The sequence below is a fragment of the Festucalex cinctus genome, chromosome 5, assembly GCF_051991245.1.
Source record: "Festucalex cinctus isolate MCC-2025b chromosome 5, RoL_Fcin_1.0, whole genome shotgun sequence".
Taxonomy (NCBI): domain Eukaryota; kingdom Metazoa; phylum Chordata; class Actinopteri; order Syngnathiformes; family Syngnathidae; genus Festucalex; species Festucalex cinctus.
The window spans coordinates 13,983,466-13,999,757 of record NC_135415.1 but is presented as its reverse complement, the minus strand read 5'-3'; the positions used below and the strand labels follow the sequence as shown (position 1 = coordinate 13,999,757).

Below are 16,292 nucleotides of genomic sequence, written 5' to 3'. Positions count from 1 at the left end.
TGAATGAAACATTTAGCCAGTAATCACATTAATATTTAGACAGTAAGTTGTTCAGGGGGACTATTTTTAACCTCCCCAAATTCTTCAAAAATGCCGATTAACATTATGTTACTTTTTTCTTTTTTTTTTTTTATCGGATAGATTAAAAAAATATTGGTGGGTGGGGGGGGGGGGCGATTATTACTAATAAGTGAGCCTTTTTATTTATTTATTGAAAATACATTTGTTAAGTTTAAAAAAAAAGTAAAAAAAACGGAAAAAAATGACATTGGGAAAAAAAGAACAAAAAACTCTTATTTTGACGTCTTTGAAAGTCGGAACCGGAAGTTTGCTTTAACTTCGCGGCGAACTTGACTAAAGGGGGGCTGGTCGAGTGAGCGAGCTGTCAAACCGAGAGAGAAAGGGAGGGAGAGACCTTCCGTGCTCGGCTTGGTGTTTCCCTATTAAACCTCACCCTCACCTCTTCTTCCAGTGCCGGAAGACTTTATTTATTCGTGGCTACTGGGCGTACCTGTTGCGTTAACTTCGCCCCCCACACCACCACTACACCGGTTGACAAAGGACATTTTTCCGGAGGCGGGGAGGCAAACAAGAAGAAGACGGAGAAGAAGAAGGAGGAGAAGCGGGAAACATGGCTACGACAACCTGCACAAGATTCACGGACGAATATCAGTTGTACGAGGAGCTTGGCAAGTGAGTGACAACCGGACACACACTTCGGAGCTCGGTGACCGTCGTCCCCCGGCTGCCCAGTGCCCACACGCCTCCCCTCGGCTGCATGTGGGCTGGGGGGGGTGACGACGACGGTCGCCGAGCTCCAGAGCGGAGCCAGCGATGCGTGGGCGTGCATGTGACGACGTGCGCGCGCGTTTCGTGAACGACAACTCTCAAAACGCGCATGTTTGGAGGAATGTAAACAATAATAGACGAATGTGCTGTGCCATGTTTGTTGCATGAAATATTACTCATGATAATTTGTAAGTCGTAATCGAGAGTTGTGAGTAGATGATCAGGTTTTTAGGATTTTATTTAAAAATATTTATTTGGCAAACAAGAAACTTTTCTTCCCTCACATATACGACTTATTTAAACATTTTCAATATACTGCCTTTTATTTCTTTACTATATTTTTAAATTGATATTTTAAAATGATAACTATACCACCTTTGCATAGAACATTTTATTCTCATACAAACACAATACTTTTTATTGAAACATGTCTTCTTCTTGGAAATACATATAAAAAAATGTACAGATTTCTTGAAACTATACCACATTTTTTTTTAAATATTCTAGACCCTCATACCATTGCTATAGAAAATATTCTATTTTTTTTTCTTTCAAAAGTAGAGCGTGTTTTCATAGAAATTATTTTAGTTTTTTTTTTTTGCAAAAAAAAAAAAATTGTATATTCGTAGAAATTATGTTCAACTTTTTTTTTTTTTTAAATATACCACATTTTCACAGAAATTTTTTTGTGGACAATATAACACTTTATCCCCTCCAAATAAGTGATTTATCCTAGAAAGTATGGTGCTGTTTAGAGAAAACATCACGTTTTTTTTCCTTTTAGAAAATATTACACCTTTACACATTTTTTGGGAAAATATCCTACTTTTGTATGAACAGTATGGGACCGTTCACCCCAAGAAAATGTGATTTTTGTTGAATTTCATTATTTAACTCTTTTTCTGAAGAATGCCTGACTTAATCACTGTTTTATCTTGAGATATTTTTACTTCTGTAAACCTCTAAAATCTTTTTTTTTTTCAGATAGAAAATGCAGTAGTGGAAATCGAAATGAGCTTTTTATGAATAAATATGTAGTATCATGTTTTGTTTTGTTTTGTTTTGTTTCAAGGGGCGCCTTTTCAGTGGTTCGTCGATGCGTGAAGCTGTGCACGGGACAGGAGCATGCAGCCAAAATCATCAACACCAAAAAATTATCCGCCAGAGGTAAAAATTGCCTGTCATGTGTTGTCAGCTTTTCTATGTTGTACATGTATTAAAATATTTGTTATGTAGTGGCAATTTTAGTTACCTGGTTTGACGTGTAGTGTGCATATTGCTTCTTTCGCCAGATTTTTTTTTTATCTATGTGTTGTATATTGAACCACTCACTGCAGTAGAGTGGGACAACTCAATTTTTGTCATTTTTGCAGGAAAGTCATTTCTATAGCAGTGATTGTTTCTCCCACAGTTTTTTTTTTTTTTTTTACCGAAATTGTTTTTCCTCAGATTTTGGCAATTTTCCAGATTTGATGACTTTGGACTTAGCCCATGTTATGGATGTATTAGATCCATTTCTTGCACTTTTAGCAACAACTGGAGTTCCTTGGATATGCAAGAATTTCCAAACTCCTATCCAATAAAAGGTCCAATATTTGATGAAAACATACTGTACACAATATGGATGTAACGATAAGCGCGATATCGTGATATTAAAACTGCCACAATATCATCGTCGTCATTTTCACGATATTTAAATGCAACACATCTGTTAAAAAAAAGTGAGGTTGATTTCTATGTGTATAGTTCTAGCACCCTCTGGTGGCTAGTTTTTTTTTATTGCAATTGAATTTTCATTAAGGATGTTTTGGCCCATCTATGTTGAAAATCTACACTAATTGTCAGATGAAGGTGAACGAAATATGCCTGTGGAGCAAGTCAATATGTGGAGGAACTCAATGTGTGCGTGCGTTAACAACATAACATAATAATAATAACATAACATTGCTGTTATTGACAAAAGCACAATAATGGTTGTTTTTTTTTTTTAAGTATGAGGGTTTATTATTATTTTTTTCAATATTGTGACATTTTTTAAATATCGCCAACCTCCCCATAATATTGTGATAATCATCGTATCGTGAGCTTCATATAGTGATAATTATCGTATCGTGATGTCTGGATATCGTTACATCCCTAGTATACAAGCAGTTACAGAGATTTAAAGGGATACTTGACTCATTGAGCCATTTTCAGCAGTAAAAAGTGAATATATTGTCTTTAATTAATGTGGTAACTTCATTATTTTTCATGTACAATTAATACCTTTTAAAAAGTAATTTTTCTACTTGCTGTCGACTGATGATGACATCACCTGCGCTGAGGAAGTAGGTCACAACCAATCGTGGCACAGTTTGCTGACCAAACACCTGAGAACAGGTGATCCATGATTGGTTGTGACCTACTTCCTCAGCGCAGGTGATGTCATCATCAGTCGACAGCAAGTAGAAAAATTACTTTTTAATGGTTTAAATGTACATGAAAAATAATGAAGTTAACACATTAATTAAATTACATTATAACTTTTAACTGCTGAAAGTTGTTCAATGAGTCAAGTATCACTTTAACAAAAAAGTAAAGAAATAAAAAAAATACCTTACTAAAATGACTAAAAGAGCGTGCAGTGCAAGAATAAGATGTTATTGTATTTGTTGTATCTTTTAAAGCGACTGCGTTGATGTGATGTGATGCCTCGTGTGAGTTATCCCCTCGGATGAGTCAATACGCAATTTAATCAAGTGCATTTTTCCAGCTGTCAATAAAGGGCCTTCGCTAGCGATGGCCGCTAATGTTAGCGAACACCAACAAATGGGGTAAAACGAAACCAACTCCACCGAATCTGCATACACGCCAATTAAAGACCATAATTGACTGAACGTCTTTTGCTCTCTTTGGACTGAAATGGTTTCTGACCCTCGCCGTTCATTTTTGGGCTGCCCCGAGGCCCGGAGGTTGATTGGGAGTGTGCCATCATCACCGCTGCGATATCAATAAACCCCAACCACCCTCCTCTCCCCATGTCAGTGCAGCGAGTGTCTTTTAATGAGATTAAATCCATCCCAGATTATCCTGCTGATATTAGCAGGAGGCTAACGGCTAATCCGCTGTGATTGGCTCCTTTGAGGCACCACGCAAGGTTACGCCGTCATGATTGAGATCTCCCCGTCGTTTATGGGACATGGCTTGGTGATTGTGTACATGTTAGATGTGTGGTGCAGAGCTGTCAACCTATGGAAATTCACTTCCTGAACAATTTAATCAAAATTTTCAGCATTTTCTATCTTTTTTAAATTCACTTTTCGTCTCAGGTTTGAGTCACAACTACTGCCAAATACGCAATGTAAAATAAAAAAAGGGTGTAAAGAGGCGGGACTAGTATTTGATTGACCGTCATGGCAGCCATTTTGTTAAAAACATGGCATGAATTCAAATTGCCTCAATTACAAAATGTCTTTTTTATTCTTTTTTTTTTTTTTTTTTTTTTTTTGGTCAGATCACCAGAAGCTGGAACGAGAGGCTCGCATCTGCCGCCTGCTCAAACATCCTAACATCGGTGAGGAGTGAGGACACGCACACGCATGCACACGCACGCTCGTGTTCACACACGTACGTTATGAGATGATTGTTGTCGCGACTGATGAACAAATATTTGTGTTTCGTGGCAGTTCGTCTTCATGACAGCATATCAGAGGAGGGCTTCCATTATCTGCTCTTTGACTTGTAAGTCGCAACATTCCTTTTATGGGAGAAAAGGTTAAAGGTCATGGTTCTTTTCTCCTCTCTCTTCCATTCCTTCTGTTTCCACCCCCTTTCTCTTCTTTTCTCTTCTTTTCTCTTCTCTTCTCTTCTCTTCTCTTCTCTTCTCTTCTCTTCTCTTCTCTTCTCTTCTCTTCTTCTTCTTCTTCTTCTTCTTCTTCTTCTTCTTCTCCACTTTTTTATTTTCTCTTCTCCTTCTTCTTCCTCTTCTCTTATTCTTTTGTTCTCTTCTCCTTCTTCTCTTCTCTTTTCTTCTTCTCTTCTTCTCTTCTCTTTTCTTCTCTTCTTTTTATTTGCTCTTCTCCTCCTCCTTCTTCTTCTTCTTCTTCTTCTTCTTCTTCTTCTTCTTCTTCTATTCTCTTCTTTTTTATTTTCTCTTCTCCTCCTTCTCCTTCTTCTTCCTCTTCTTCTTCTCCTTCTACTTCTTCCCTTCTCCTTTCCTCTTCTCTTCTGTTCTCTTGTCTTCTTCTTCTTCATCTTCTTCTTCTTCTTCTTCTTCCTCCTCTTCTCCTTCCTCCTCTTATTTTTCTCTTCTTCTCTTCTCTTCTCTTCTCTTCTCTTCTTCTTCTTCTTCTTCTTCTTCTTCTTCACTTTTTTATTTTCTCTTCTCCTTCTTCCTCTTCTCTTATTCTTTTGTTCTCTTCTCCTTCTTCTCTTCTCTTTTCTTCTTCTCTTCTTCTCTTCTCTTCTCTTTTCTTCTTCTCTTCTTCTCTTCTCTTTTCTTCTTCTCTTCTTCTCTTCTCTTTTCTTCTCTTCTTTTTATTTGCTCTTCTCCTCCTTCTTCTCCCCCTTCTTCTTCTTCTTCTTCTTCTATTCTCTTCTTTTTTATTTTCTCTTCTCCTCCTTCTCCTTCTTCTTCCTCTTCTTCTTATCCTTCTACTTCTTCCCTTCTCCTCTCCTCTTCTCTTCTGTTCTCTTGTCTTCTTCTTCTTCATCTTCTTCTTCTTCTTCTTCTTCCTCCTCTTCTCCTTCCTCCTCTTATTTTTCTCTTCTTCTCCTTCTCTTCTCCTCTTCTTTTCTTTTCTTTTCTTCTCTTCTCTTCTCTTCTCTTCTCTTCTCTTCCTCTTCCTCTTCCTTCCTCTTCCTCTTCTCTTCTCTTCTCTTCTCTTCTCTTCTCTTCTCTTCTCTTCTCTTCTCTTCTCTTCTCTTCTCTTCTCTTCTCTTCTCTTCTCTTCTCTTCTCTTCTCTTCTTCCTCTTTTTGGCTCTTCTTCATCTTTTTTTCTTCTCCTTCCCTTTCTTCTACTCATGCCTCCTTTTCTCATTTGCTCACTCTAGTTTCCTTGTTATCATTTATATCATCTCGTTCACTCCCTCTTCTCATATGCTTTGTATTTCCCGCTTTTGTTGCTTCAACTTTAGTCTCATTTTGCTGTCATCATTTCTTTTCCTGAATCCTTCTTCTCATTTCCTTCTCTTGTTTCCTCTGCTTGAGTTTTGCCTTCTTTCCCAACATTTTGTCTCCCCATACTTCCTCGTTTCTTGTTTCCTCTTCTCATTTTCTTGTTTTTGTTTCTTCTCGTTTCTTTCTCAACTTATTTATAACTTTCCGCTCCTTTTCCCCTCTTTTCACGTTTCTCAACTTGCTTCCTCGTCTCTTTTGTCTACTCGCTTTCCACTTTTCATTTTTCTCATCTCATTTCCTTCCTGTTTCCTCATGTTTTTCTCATTTTGTTTTCTCTTCTATTTTTTTTCTCTTGTTTTGTCTTCTCACATCATTCCTAGTTATCCCGTTTCATTTCCTGTTCTCATTTCAAGCTGTTTCAAGCGAGAACATGGATGGATGGATTGATTGATCTTCTCAAGTCATCTTCTGTTTTCTGCTTTTCCTTTTCTCATCTCCTATCCTCTCCTTTTATTTCCTCTTTCCATTTTCTCCCATTGTTTCCACTAGTGATAATTTCGTTGACGAAAAACTTTCCTCATAATTTTCGTTATATATATTTTTTTTCAGACGAAAATTAAACAAAAACTAAAATAGAAGACATTCATTGAGACTAAAACGATAACTAAAATTGACTGCCAATTTCGTCAATGACTAAAACGAAAATGACAACACAGTGACGAAAATTCACACAATCCAGTCAGAAGAAATTAAATGCAGATTGGAGAAAAGAACCACTCAGAAACTGTTCAGTGTTCACTGCACTTTATTATTCAGCTGTAAGATCAATCTCTAACAATTATGCACTTTTAATTGTTGTATTAAATGTGTCTTGCGTGTTAAACTACGGTTACAAATAGGCGTATTATAATGTTCTGTAAAGAAGTTGAAATGTATGCGGAAGGAAAATATCGACTAAACTGTCAATTTAGTCGACTAAAATGGCTTTTTTTTCATCGACAAAAATTTGATTAAAACTAACATACAATCAGATGATTAAATTATGACTAAAAACTAAACAAAAACTGGTTTCCACTTCTTATTTCCTCTCCTCTCGTTCCATCATCCTATTTCTTCCAACTGTTACTTCTTTTTTTCTACTCTTCTTGTCTTATCATTTTTTTCCTTTTTGTCCCTCTCCTCCTGTTTCATCTTACGTTCCTCTCATTCCATCTCCACTCATTTCTTCTCAGTCTGCCCTTGATTCTTCTCCCCCATCCTCTTTCTCCTCTCTTCTTTCCTCCCCCTCTTTTTTCCTTCATAAACAATTGCGTAACACTTTCCCACGTCCCCCCCCCCAATACTCGTACCCACTCCCACGCCGTCCACATCCCGCATCCATCTCTCTGTATGATCCCCTTCTAGTTTCCATGGTTACCGTGTGGGTTGGGGAAGGGGATGAGGGAAGAATGTCAGACACACTTTTCAATGTGTGTGTTATAAGTGTGTATTAAAAATGTGTATGTGTTTGTGTGTGTCGCCATGCAGGGTGACCGGGGGTGAATTATTTGAGGACATTGTAGCTCGAGAGTACTACAGCGAAGCTGACGCCAGGTAGGAGCGGCACTTTCAATACAAACCCGCAACCCCCCCGCTTCTTTAGGCAGCAAACTCGTTGAGAGTGGATTATGCACCTGTGCCGCGTGCACTAATCCCATTTGCCTCAATTGCTGCAAGAAGCAGCGCCATATTGTGTGTGTGTGTGTGTGTGTTTTGTTTTTTTCTGTGATTATTTTTCATGGGTTTTGAAATGGAATGGAGTCACGAGTTGGGATGTAACGATAACCGCAATATTAAAACTTCCATAATATATCATCATCGTCAAGTCAAGATATTAAAAACAGCACATCTGTTAAAAAAGTTGGGTTGATTTCCATTTGTGCAGTTCTAACACCCTCTGGTGGCTAGTTTTTTAGTGCAGTTTAATTTTCATTAGGGATGTTTTGGTCATTCTGTTTAAAATCCACAAAGGGGATTGTAATATGCTTGTGAACCAAGTCAATATGTGGAGGAACTCAATGTGTGCTTGTATTAGCGAGTAAGTGCTTCAATATTAAGTATTATTAGAGATTCTAGGTTCTCTTTATACATTGTTGTAATGTACAAAAGCACAATATTGTGGTTTTTTTTTTTGGTTAGATTTTTTATTTTATTTATTTTATTTCGTTATTTATTTATTCTTTATTTCTATTTTTTTAGTATGAGCTCTTTTTTTTTTTTTTTTTTTTCACTTAACTGTTACAACCTGTCCAAGAGACATAAATACAAAAATAAATAAATAAATAAATTAGCAGGAAGCCAGAAAGAAAGAGCAGAAAAACTGCAAATAAGCGAGATTTTCAGATGAGGTGAGTTCCAACAAAAAACAAAACAAAAAAACAACAAAAGAAAACAGTTACGTGGTTGTTCTCTATATTTGTATACAAGTTATGAATAAGGTTTACATCACATTTTGTATCCGATGCGTTTCAAAACACTTTCCTTTTACATTGGGAAAAGTTTAAATTTTCTTCCTCTTCTTCTACCCCCCCACCCATGCTGCTTTATATATCTCCCTCCCACCATTACGCGCCGTCTCACAGGCAGACATGACCCACTTGACAGATAGTCGGCGGAGGTTCAAGCGCGCGTGCGGATTTGACACTCACCATTCGAAGCCGGTGAAAGTGAAGAAGGCAAAAAAAAAAAAAAAATCCCGACATTGCAGAAAAAGATGGCCGCTAATTGCCATTTAATGAACGGCGCGCTTTGAGTTATGACGGCAAATGTTGAAATCTTCATATTCGGTTCTGGTATGTTACATCATGGCAGCGAAAGAGAGCGCAAAAGTGAACGCGCGCCGTTGATTAGTGCGCAGTCGACTCATTAAAGCTCACTTAGTGCCATTAGTCTGCTCCATTAGCTTTAATGAACACGGACCACTCTTTCCAGTAAACGTCTTTGTTTTATTGAGGTTTGTCCCGCACTGAAGGCAGGCAAGCACTGCCGATACTGTATATTCGGAGACTTAATGTAGCAAAAGCTTCAATATGGCAAAACTTTCACATATACAGCAACTTTAAAAACTCAAATATTTCAAATCATATTCCAGTTGTGAAACATACACAATTGTGCACACAGATGTACACACGAACAAACATTGAAGAGACTCAAACAATCGCAAATGCAAACGTACGTAAAAGCAAACATTTGAGAAGGCAAAAAAACATTTTTAACATGAACAATGCTAACATTTGGAAATTCAAACATTCGGAAATGCTCACTTAAAAAAAAAAAAAAAACACTTTTCAAAAACACATTGAGAAATGCCAACAATTAGAAACATTAACATTTGAAAATGCAAACATTTTGAAAATGTGAAAATGCTGACATTCAAAAACAGATATATTTAAATATGGAAACGTTATACAGTAAATGGCCAACATTCGACAACAACACAAACATCCGTAAATGCTAACATTAAAAAACACAACCTTTTGAAAATACTCCCTGAAAATTCTAAGATCCAAAAAAGTTAATATCCAAAAACCACAAAGATCTGAAAATGCAAATACGGGAAAAGGCAAACATTCAAAGCTCATACAACCGAAAACTCAAACATCAGAGAGCAGTAACGCATGACAATGTTAGCATCCGAAACTCAAACGTTAGAAAATTCAAATAATCCCAGACGGCTAATATCTGAATACTCAAACATCGGAAAACACTAACATTTGTGAATTGGATTTATAGCAACTTTTGCAAACAAAAACTATAACCAGCTACAGCAGCTTATTGTTTATCTACTATGTGTTACTTAACATTCTTTTTTTTTTTTTGCAAGTTTTTTTTTTTTTAATCAAATGTCATCTTCTAGTGTAGCAGCTGAGATACTGAACGTCTCCCCCCGCTACCCCTCACCCTCAGCCTCACATCTTCTTAATGTCAGTCATCAAGGCCAGTTCCCTTCCCGCCACCCACCCTCTCCCTTGGAGACCAGCGGGAAGTGGGACTTTAATTAGCGGTGATAATTAGTCTGAATCACACACTGCGCGCACACACATGCAGTCAAACCTGCAACTGTTCTCCATCACACCTTGTCAGAATCACTCGCTCCTCACGGTTTGACACATTTAAATCTGTGCTAGGAGTTTTTTTTGTTTTTTTTTTTTTAAACTCCACTAAGAGGCACATGGTCGATGGTTGTGTTACATGAATATATCTCAAATCTGCTTCACCTCATTCAAAGCATGAAGCAACATTTCCCACATTTTACCGTTTCCCACACGAGTGCCATGCTACTAAAATAAGTCTGTCGCTATCAACGCTTGATAATAGTGCGTTTATATTAATCCAACAGATGGTGCTACTTGCCCCAAATGACCCAGAAAAGGCAACATCAAACCAAAATGGTGGAATTTCTGTGTGTTTTCAAGCATGGCTTCTTGAGACTTGGTTGTGGGCCTCCTCATTATAGACATGCCTGCCAAATTCCATGTTGCTATGTGAAACTGTCTCGTATAGACGATTTTTTTTATTTTTTATTTTTTAAATATTCCGGTACGATAAGGTCGTCAAAGACACCTGGAAAAATGGCTAAAATGACCCAAAGATTGCCACTTTAAGCCAAAATAGCAGACTTTGTATGCCTTTTGGGAAATGGGTTCTTGAGGCTTTTTCTGGGTTGACCAAATTTTATGTTGCTAAGTGAAAATCACCACCAGAAATGAAGACAAGCCCTGATCTGTAAATTGAGAAGTAGTTTTTGTTTAAATCCTGTATGTAAAAAGTGCCTTTTCCAGAGTCAAACCGGCAGACTGGGCCTTTAAGTTCTAACTATAATTACTTTTTTTTTTTTTTTTTTTTTTTTTTTTTTAAACCTTTCACTGTGTATCCACCTCGTCTTTCCCATGTGTTTGTGATGTGTGTCAATTGACAGTGTCACAGACGTGACAGATTAGCAGACAAAATCAAAATTAACACTAATATTGCACCTTATACAGTAGATAGCAGGACATAAAAGGATGAGGATATGCAGGAAGATTTAAGTGTTGGTCCTCATTAAAAAAAAAAAAGATTGGCGCATGTTGACAAACGCACACGCGCGCACAGACACACACTCTCACACGCACTCTCTCAGTCCTCCCACTCACTAGACACTCTGTGGGTGTGAATCCTGCAGGCTGCGTGTCTCTGAGCGCCTGCTATTAGTCACATATTCTGCACATTACACTCGCTCATTGCACCTTGTCTGCGCACACACGCGCGCACGTATCGCTTTCCGTGTAGCGCTGGAAAAATAGCCTGGCACCAGTTCTCCGCGTCCTCCGTGAATCACTTTTCATCCGATACATAAGCGTTCCATTTAGCTTGCGCCCTCCAAATAGCTTCCTCCGCCCCTAATAGATGCCGCGCCTCATTGAATCGCAGTGTGTGTGCTGCCCACTTGAACAGCTAAACAACCCACTAGTAAATGTAACACTGCACTTTTGTGCCACTAAGTGGTACCGTTTTGGTTCAATGTGATACACGCTGATGAAAGAAATTTCACTAGTTGTAATCATAATGACTTGACTTTTTATTTTTTTTATTTCCATGTTTCCTCAGGCTGTTTGAAAACGCTATATAAATAAAGATGACTTGACTTGACTTGACTTGAAACTGGCTTTGAGGGCTGAATTTCTTAGTAAAATTCTAGAGGATGCTACTGAGCGAGTTAAAAACAAAAATTGCCGACTTCCTGTGTCTTCTCGGGCTTGGGTTTTTAAGACTTTTATGGGTCTAAATAAAGATGACTTTACTTGACTTGACTTGAAACTGGCTTTGGGGGCTGAATTTCTAAATAAAATTCTAGAGGGTGCTGCTGAGCGAGTTTCAAACAAAAATTGCCGACTTCCTGTGTCTTTCCGGGCTCGGGTTTTTGAGACTTGTGGGTCTAAATAAAGATGACTTGACTTGACTTGAAACTGGCTGTGGAAGCTGAATTTCTAAATAAAATTCTAGAGGGTGCTGCTGAGCGAGTTTCAAACAAATTGCGGACCTCCTGTGTCTTCTCTGGCTTGGGTTTTTAAGACTTTTGTGGGTCTACTCCAGGGTTATTATAGTTTTGGAATTTTTCATTTTATTTAGTTTTTGGTTTCGTTTTGAATTTTCCATCCATCCATCCATTTTCTTGACCGCTTATTCCTCACAAGGGTCACGGGGGGTGCTGGCGCCTATCTCAGCTGGCTCTGGGCAGTAGGCGGGGGACACCCTGGACTGGTTGCCAGCCAATCGCAGGTTTAGAATTTTGTTTTTTTCAATTTAGTAAATTTTAATTATTTTTCAGGGTGGTTCTGTTAATTTTTATTAGTTTGAGTTATTGAACTCATTTACTCCCAGCAGCCATTTTAATTGAAGCAACCCCCCTTTGCTCCCGGCTGTTTTACTGGATTTTGACTGAATTTACAAGGCCCACACAATATTGTGTTCTATTTCTATAAAAACATGGAACCTACCAAAACATTAGAGTCTCTTCTTTCATCAGGAAAAAAAGATATTTCTATCTGTTTCTGTGTTACAGAAATTAGCATTAGAATATAGCTAAGTTTCATTATTATTGACAAATCTATTTAGAATTGTGGGGAAACAGCTTGTTTTCATCATGGCCTTGGTTGATCTCTTATACTCTGCTGCCACCTGCTGGCTGTTTATGTAATTACTACCATTTTTTTCACCCATTCTCTGCAGTTGAGAGGATTTCTGTATGCTCTAGCACAGGGGTGGTAAACTGCGATCCCCGAGGGCCGGAGTCCTGTAGGTTTTAGAGGTTTCTCTACTCGAAGTGCAGCTGATTCCAATTAACAGGATCGCTATCAGGCTTATGCAGAGCTTGCTGATAAGCTAATCATGAATCAGCTGTGATGAAGAAGGGAAATATCCAAAACCTGCAGAGGACTGCGGCCCTCGAGGACCGGATCTCACCACCCCTGCTAGCATAAAAAAAAAAAAAAAAGTATAAATACGTCGTTACATGTAATACATTTAAAATAGAACGTATTTATACGTTTTTTGGGAGCAAATGCGTTAATAAATGCTTAGTTTTAGTTTAGTTTTAGATAGTTTCAGTGGGATCGACGTCATCTGGAGGTGCTTTTCATTGGCTGCTGCTAGATGACGTAACTTCTGTGCATATTTTCAAACGGCCTTATTCCGGTTAATATCAAAATAAATCGACTTCAAATCACATTTAAAATCATCCCCAAAGGCTCATGCATTAAATTAATTACCAAAGACTAAAACGAAGGACATTTTTGCTGTAATTATAGTTAGTTTTAGTTAGTTATGTAAACAGATGTAGTTTCAGTTTTCGTTTTTTCCAAAAGCATGTTTTATTTCATTTTGTTAATGAAATTGTTTGTTGAATTTTAGTTTTTGTTTTTTTCGTTAGTTTTAGTTAACTAAAAAACCTTGGTCTACTCGTACTAGACACGTCTACCAAGTTTCGTGGTATTCGGTGAAATTGGCTCCGGGGGCTGAATTTTCCAACAACTCACTCTCGTGTTAAACGTTTTTTGCGCTCGGTGTCATCAATCTGTCGGCAGACCTTTAGAAAGGACGCAAGAGATTGGAATTGATGGCCCTCACCTTTTACAATAATGTCAGTTCTTCCTCGAAAACACAATCTGTGATAGTTAGACAGACGAATATAGATAGATGGACAGACTGACAGACTGACTAGATTCCATATTAGGTCTCAGTGTGCAGCAATCATATGCATGGCCTAGCTTTAGTTCACACCCAGTGTCACATCCACAACTGCGTGTGTGTGCGCATGCATGTGTATATCAGTCAGTGTCTCCCACAGTTGGATACAATGTATAGACCTATATAGTATATACATTTAGTTGACACATCAGTATATTTGATTATACTATATCTTTTGTGGTAATAGGTAATATCATCTTATCAATATCTAATATCATCTTACCTGTTTGTTATACACATTGAAATGTTAATATATGTTAATGTTTTTTTTGTTTTTTTGTTTTTGCTGTTTTTGCATCCAGCCACTGCATCCAGCAGATCCTGGAGGCCGTGCTTCACTGCCATCAAATGGGCGTTGTGCACCGAGACCTGAAGGTCAGTAACGGCGAGTCCGTGTTTTTGCAGTTTGCACAAAATTAACGAGAGCCACAAGTTTCCTACTTGTTGTGTTGTGAACTTGTAGAGCAGGATTGGTTTGACAAACATTTGTGCTCAAGGGCCGGTAACATAATGTGTGAAAGATAATGTTTTATATTTTTTAAATGAAATAATAATTGACTCAGTTTCTGAATTATTAAGTAAATACATTGTTAAAGTACACAATAGTTTAATACTGAAAATAATAATATACTCATTAATAAAATAAAATAAACAATAATCAAATTATTTGTAAATCAGTACTTGCGTATGTTTAATAATTTACTTTAAACACAACATAATTCACAAATTAATGATAAAATAATTCTGTTTTAATGTTTAATGAATGAATACATTTCATTATAATATTTATCCAAATTAGTTAAATAAATAAAACACACTATTAAAATATGCATGTATAATATTAATTATAAATCAGTATTTCACCATTTGCATTACATACATACAAAACCTATTCGTTAATGTCCGTTTAATAGTTTACTTAAATAATAAAGCATTATTTTAATAATTAAAAAAAATAAATTAATAACATGTCATTATTAATTACCCAAGTATGTAATTGAAGCAAATAAGGAGTTAAAAATCTATATTTGTAATAATTAGATAGTAAAATAATAATTAACTTACCGTATTTTCCGCACTATAAGGCGCACCTCATTATAAGGTGCACCTTCAATGTATGACATATTTTCAAACTTTTTCCATATATAAGGCACTACAGTAGAGGCTGGGGTTACATTATGCATCCATTAGATGGTGCTGCGTTAAAGGGAATGTCAACAAAACAGTCAGATAGGTCAGTCAAACTTTATTAATAGATTACAAACCAGCTTTCTGACAACTCCATTCACTCCCAAAAAGAATAAACAGATGTTTTATTATTTTCTCTGAGGTAAAGTATTAGTATTAGCTAGCGCTCCAAGATGGCAGGATCTTCTGCGCATGCGCGTCACCGATCGTGCAGGGTCACCGATAGCGTCTTAACAGCGAGACCTGTTGCGGCTCAATATTGATCCATATATAAGGCGCACTGGATTATAAGGCACATGGTCAGCTTTTCAAAAAATTGAAGGCTTTTAGGTGCGCCTTATAGTCATGAAAATACGGTATTTGTCAATTTTTATGAACTAATTAAATCTTATTCTAATTAATTACCATTATATTGCGTTATGGAATTCTAACATTAGGCGACTATACTAACTAAAACAGCTGCACTTACGTAGGCAGGTAAATAGTCTTTTTGCATTGTTCCTAAAGTAGTACTACCCACTGAATAAATACCCCCTCCCCCTTTTCCCCCCCATGTGGAGTAAATAAACACTTCCCCTGTGACGATTTTGTGGTAAATTAGTCAAACAGAGCTAAAATGTGACTTTTGAGAGTCCCTCATTTGAGATGGTCCTATTCTTGTTGAGGCGAAAAGGAAAAAAAAAAAGACAGCAATGTCAAGAGAGAGAGACAATAGCGGGGGCCAAGTGGGGATAGAGGCCCATTATTAGAGTCTCTTCTGACAGGGAATAATGAGACGTGCTACATTATCTGGGCCACCGAGATTGAGCCTATACAGCAACGGCACATCGCGTCAGGCTGAAGGCGTAGGGAAGGTGGGTGGGGTGGGGTGGGGGGTGGGGGGTTAGTGGGACGAAGCGAAATGTGTCATGTCTTTAAATAGCATCCATCTTTGTGTTTTGTGTCTGATGTGTTCATGTGCAAACCCCGCAGCCAGAGAACCTGCTCCTGGCCAGCAAATGCAAGAACGCGGCGGTGAAGCTGGCCGACTTTGGCCTGGCCATCGAGGTGCAGGGGGACCAGCAGGCTTGGTTTGGTAGGTATACAAAATGGAAAAGATACCAAAGACACATCCACCATTACACAGCAGCAATTAGGACACATCATTTCAGTAGTGAAACACACTTATGTGACAGTATAAACAGTATGAAATGTTGCTGCATGCTTTGAATGGAGCGAAAAGAGCAATAGTAAAGCAGACTTTAAGTAGCAATGCACCAATGTAGGAGACAGTAAACGGGGTGAAATGTTGCTGCATGCTTTGATTGGTGAAGAAATTGCATCATCTGTTAATCAAATATAAACACACCATTTCAATCAATAGTGGCACACAATTTTTATTTATTTAAGTACCAAAACATCCCTGAGGTGGATTTTATTGCGTGCAGAATATTGCGGCATGCTTTGAATGGA

General features: G+C 37.7%; 1 protein-coding gene across 21 annotated transcripts in view; it reads left to right on the top strand.

Annotated features, from left to right (window-relative positions):
• The first annotated feature begins 355 nt into the window (after positions 1 to 355).
• The window catches only part of camk2b1 (calcium/calmodulin-dependent protein kinase (CaM kinase) II beta 1), a 57,514-nt gene continuing 41,577 nt past the window's right edge, over positions 356 to 16,292 (top strand). For 18 of the 21 annotated variants that reach the window (XM_077521747.1, XM_077521743.1, XM_077521741.1 and 15 more), the window contains exons 1-7: positions 357 to 693; positions 1,862 to 1,956; positions 4,283 to 4,342; positions 4,455 to 4,509; positions 7,416 to 7,481; positions 13,955 to 14,027; positions 15,813 to 15,915. In XM_077521747.1, the coding sequence (XP_077377873.1) occupies positions 632 to 693; positions 1,862 to 1,956; positions 4,283 to 4,342; positions 4,455 to 4,509; positions 7,416 to 7,481; positions 13,955 to 14,027; positions 15,813 to 15,915 (514 nt within the window). In that variant the 5' untranslated portion in view covers positions 357 to 631. Of the gene's footprint in view, positions 694 to 1,861; positions 1,957 to 4,282; positions 4,343 to 4,454; positions 4,510 to 7,415; positions 7,482 to 13,954; positions 14,028 to 15,812; positions 15,916 to 16,292 lie in introns of all 21 variants that reach the window. The other 3 variants (XM_077521729.1, XM_077521726.1, XM_077521748.1) reach the window with 1 other exon arrangement.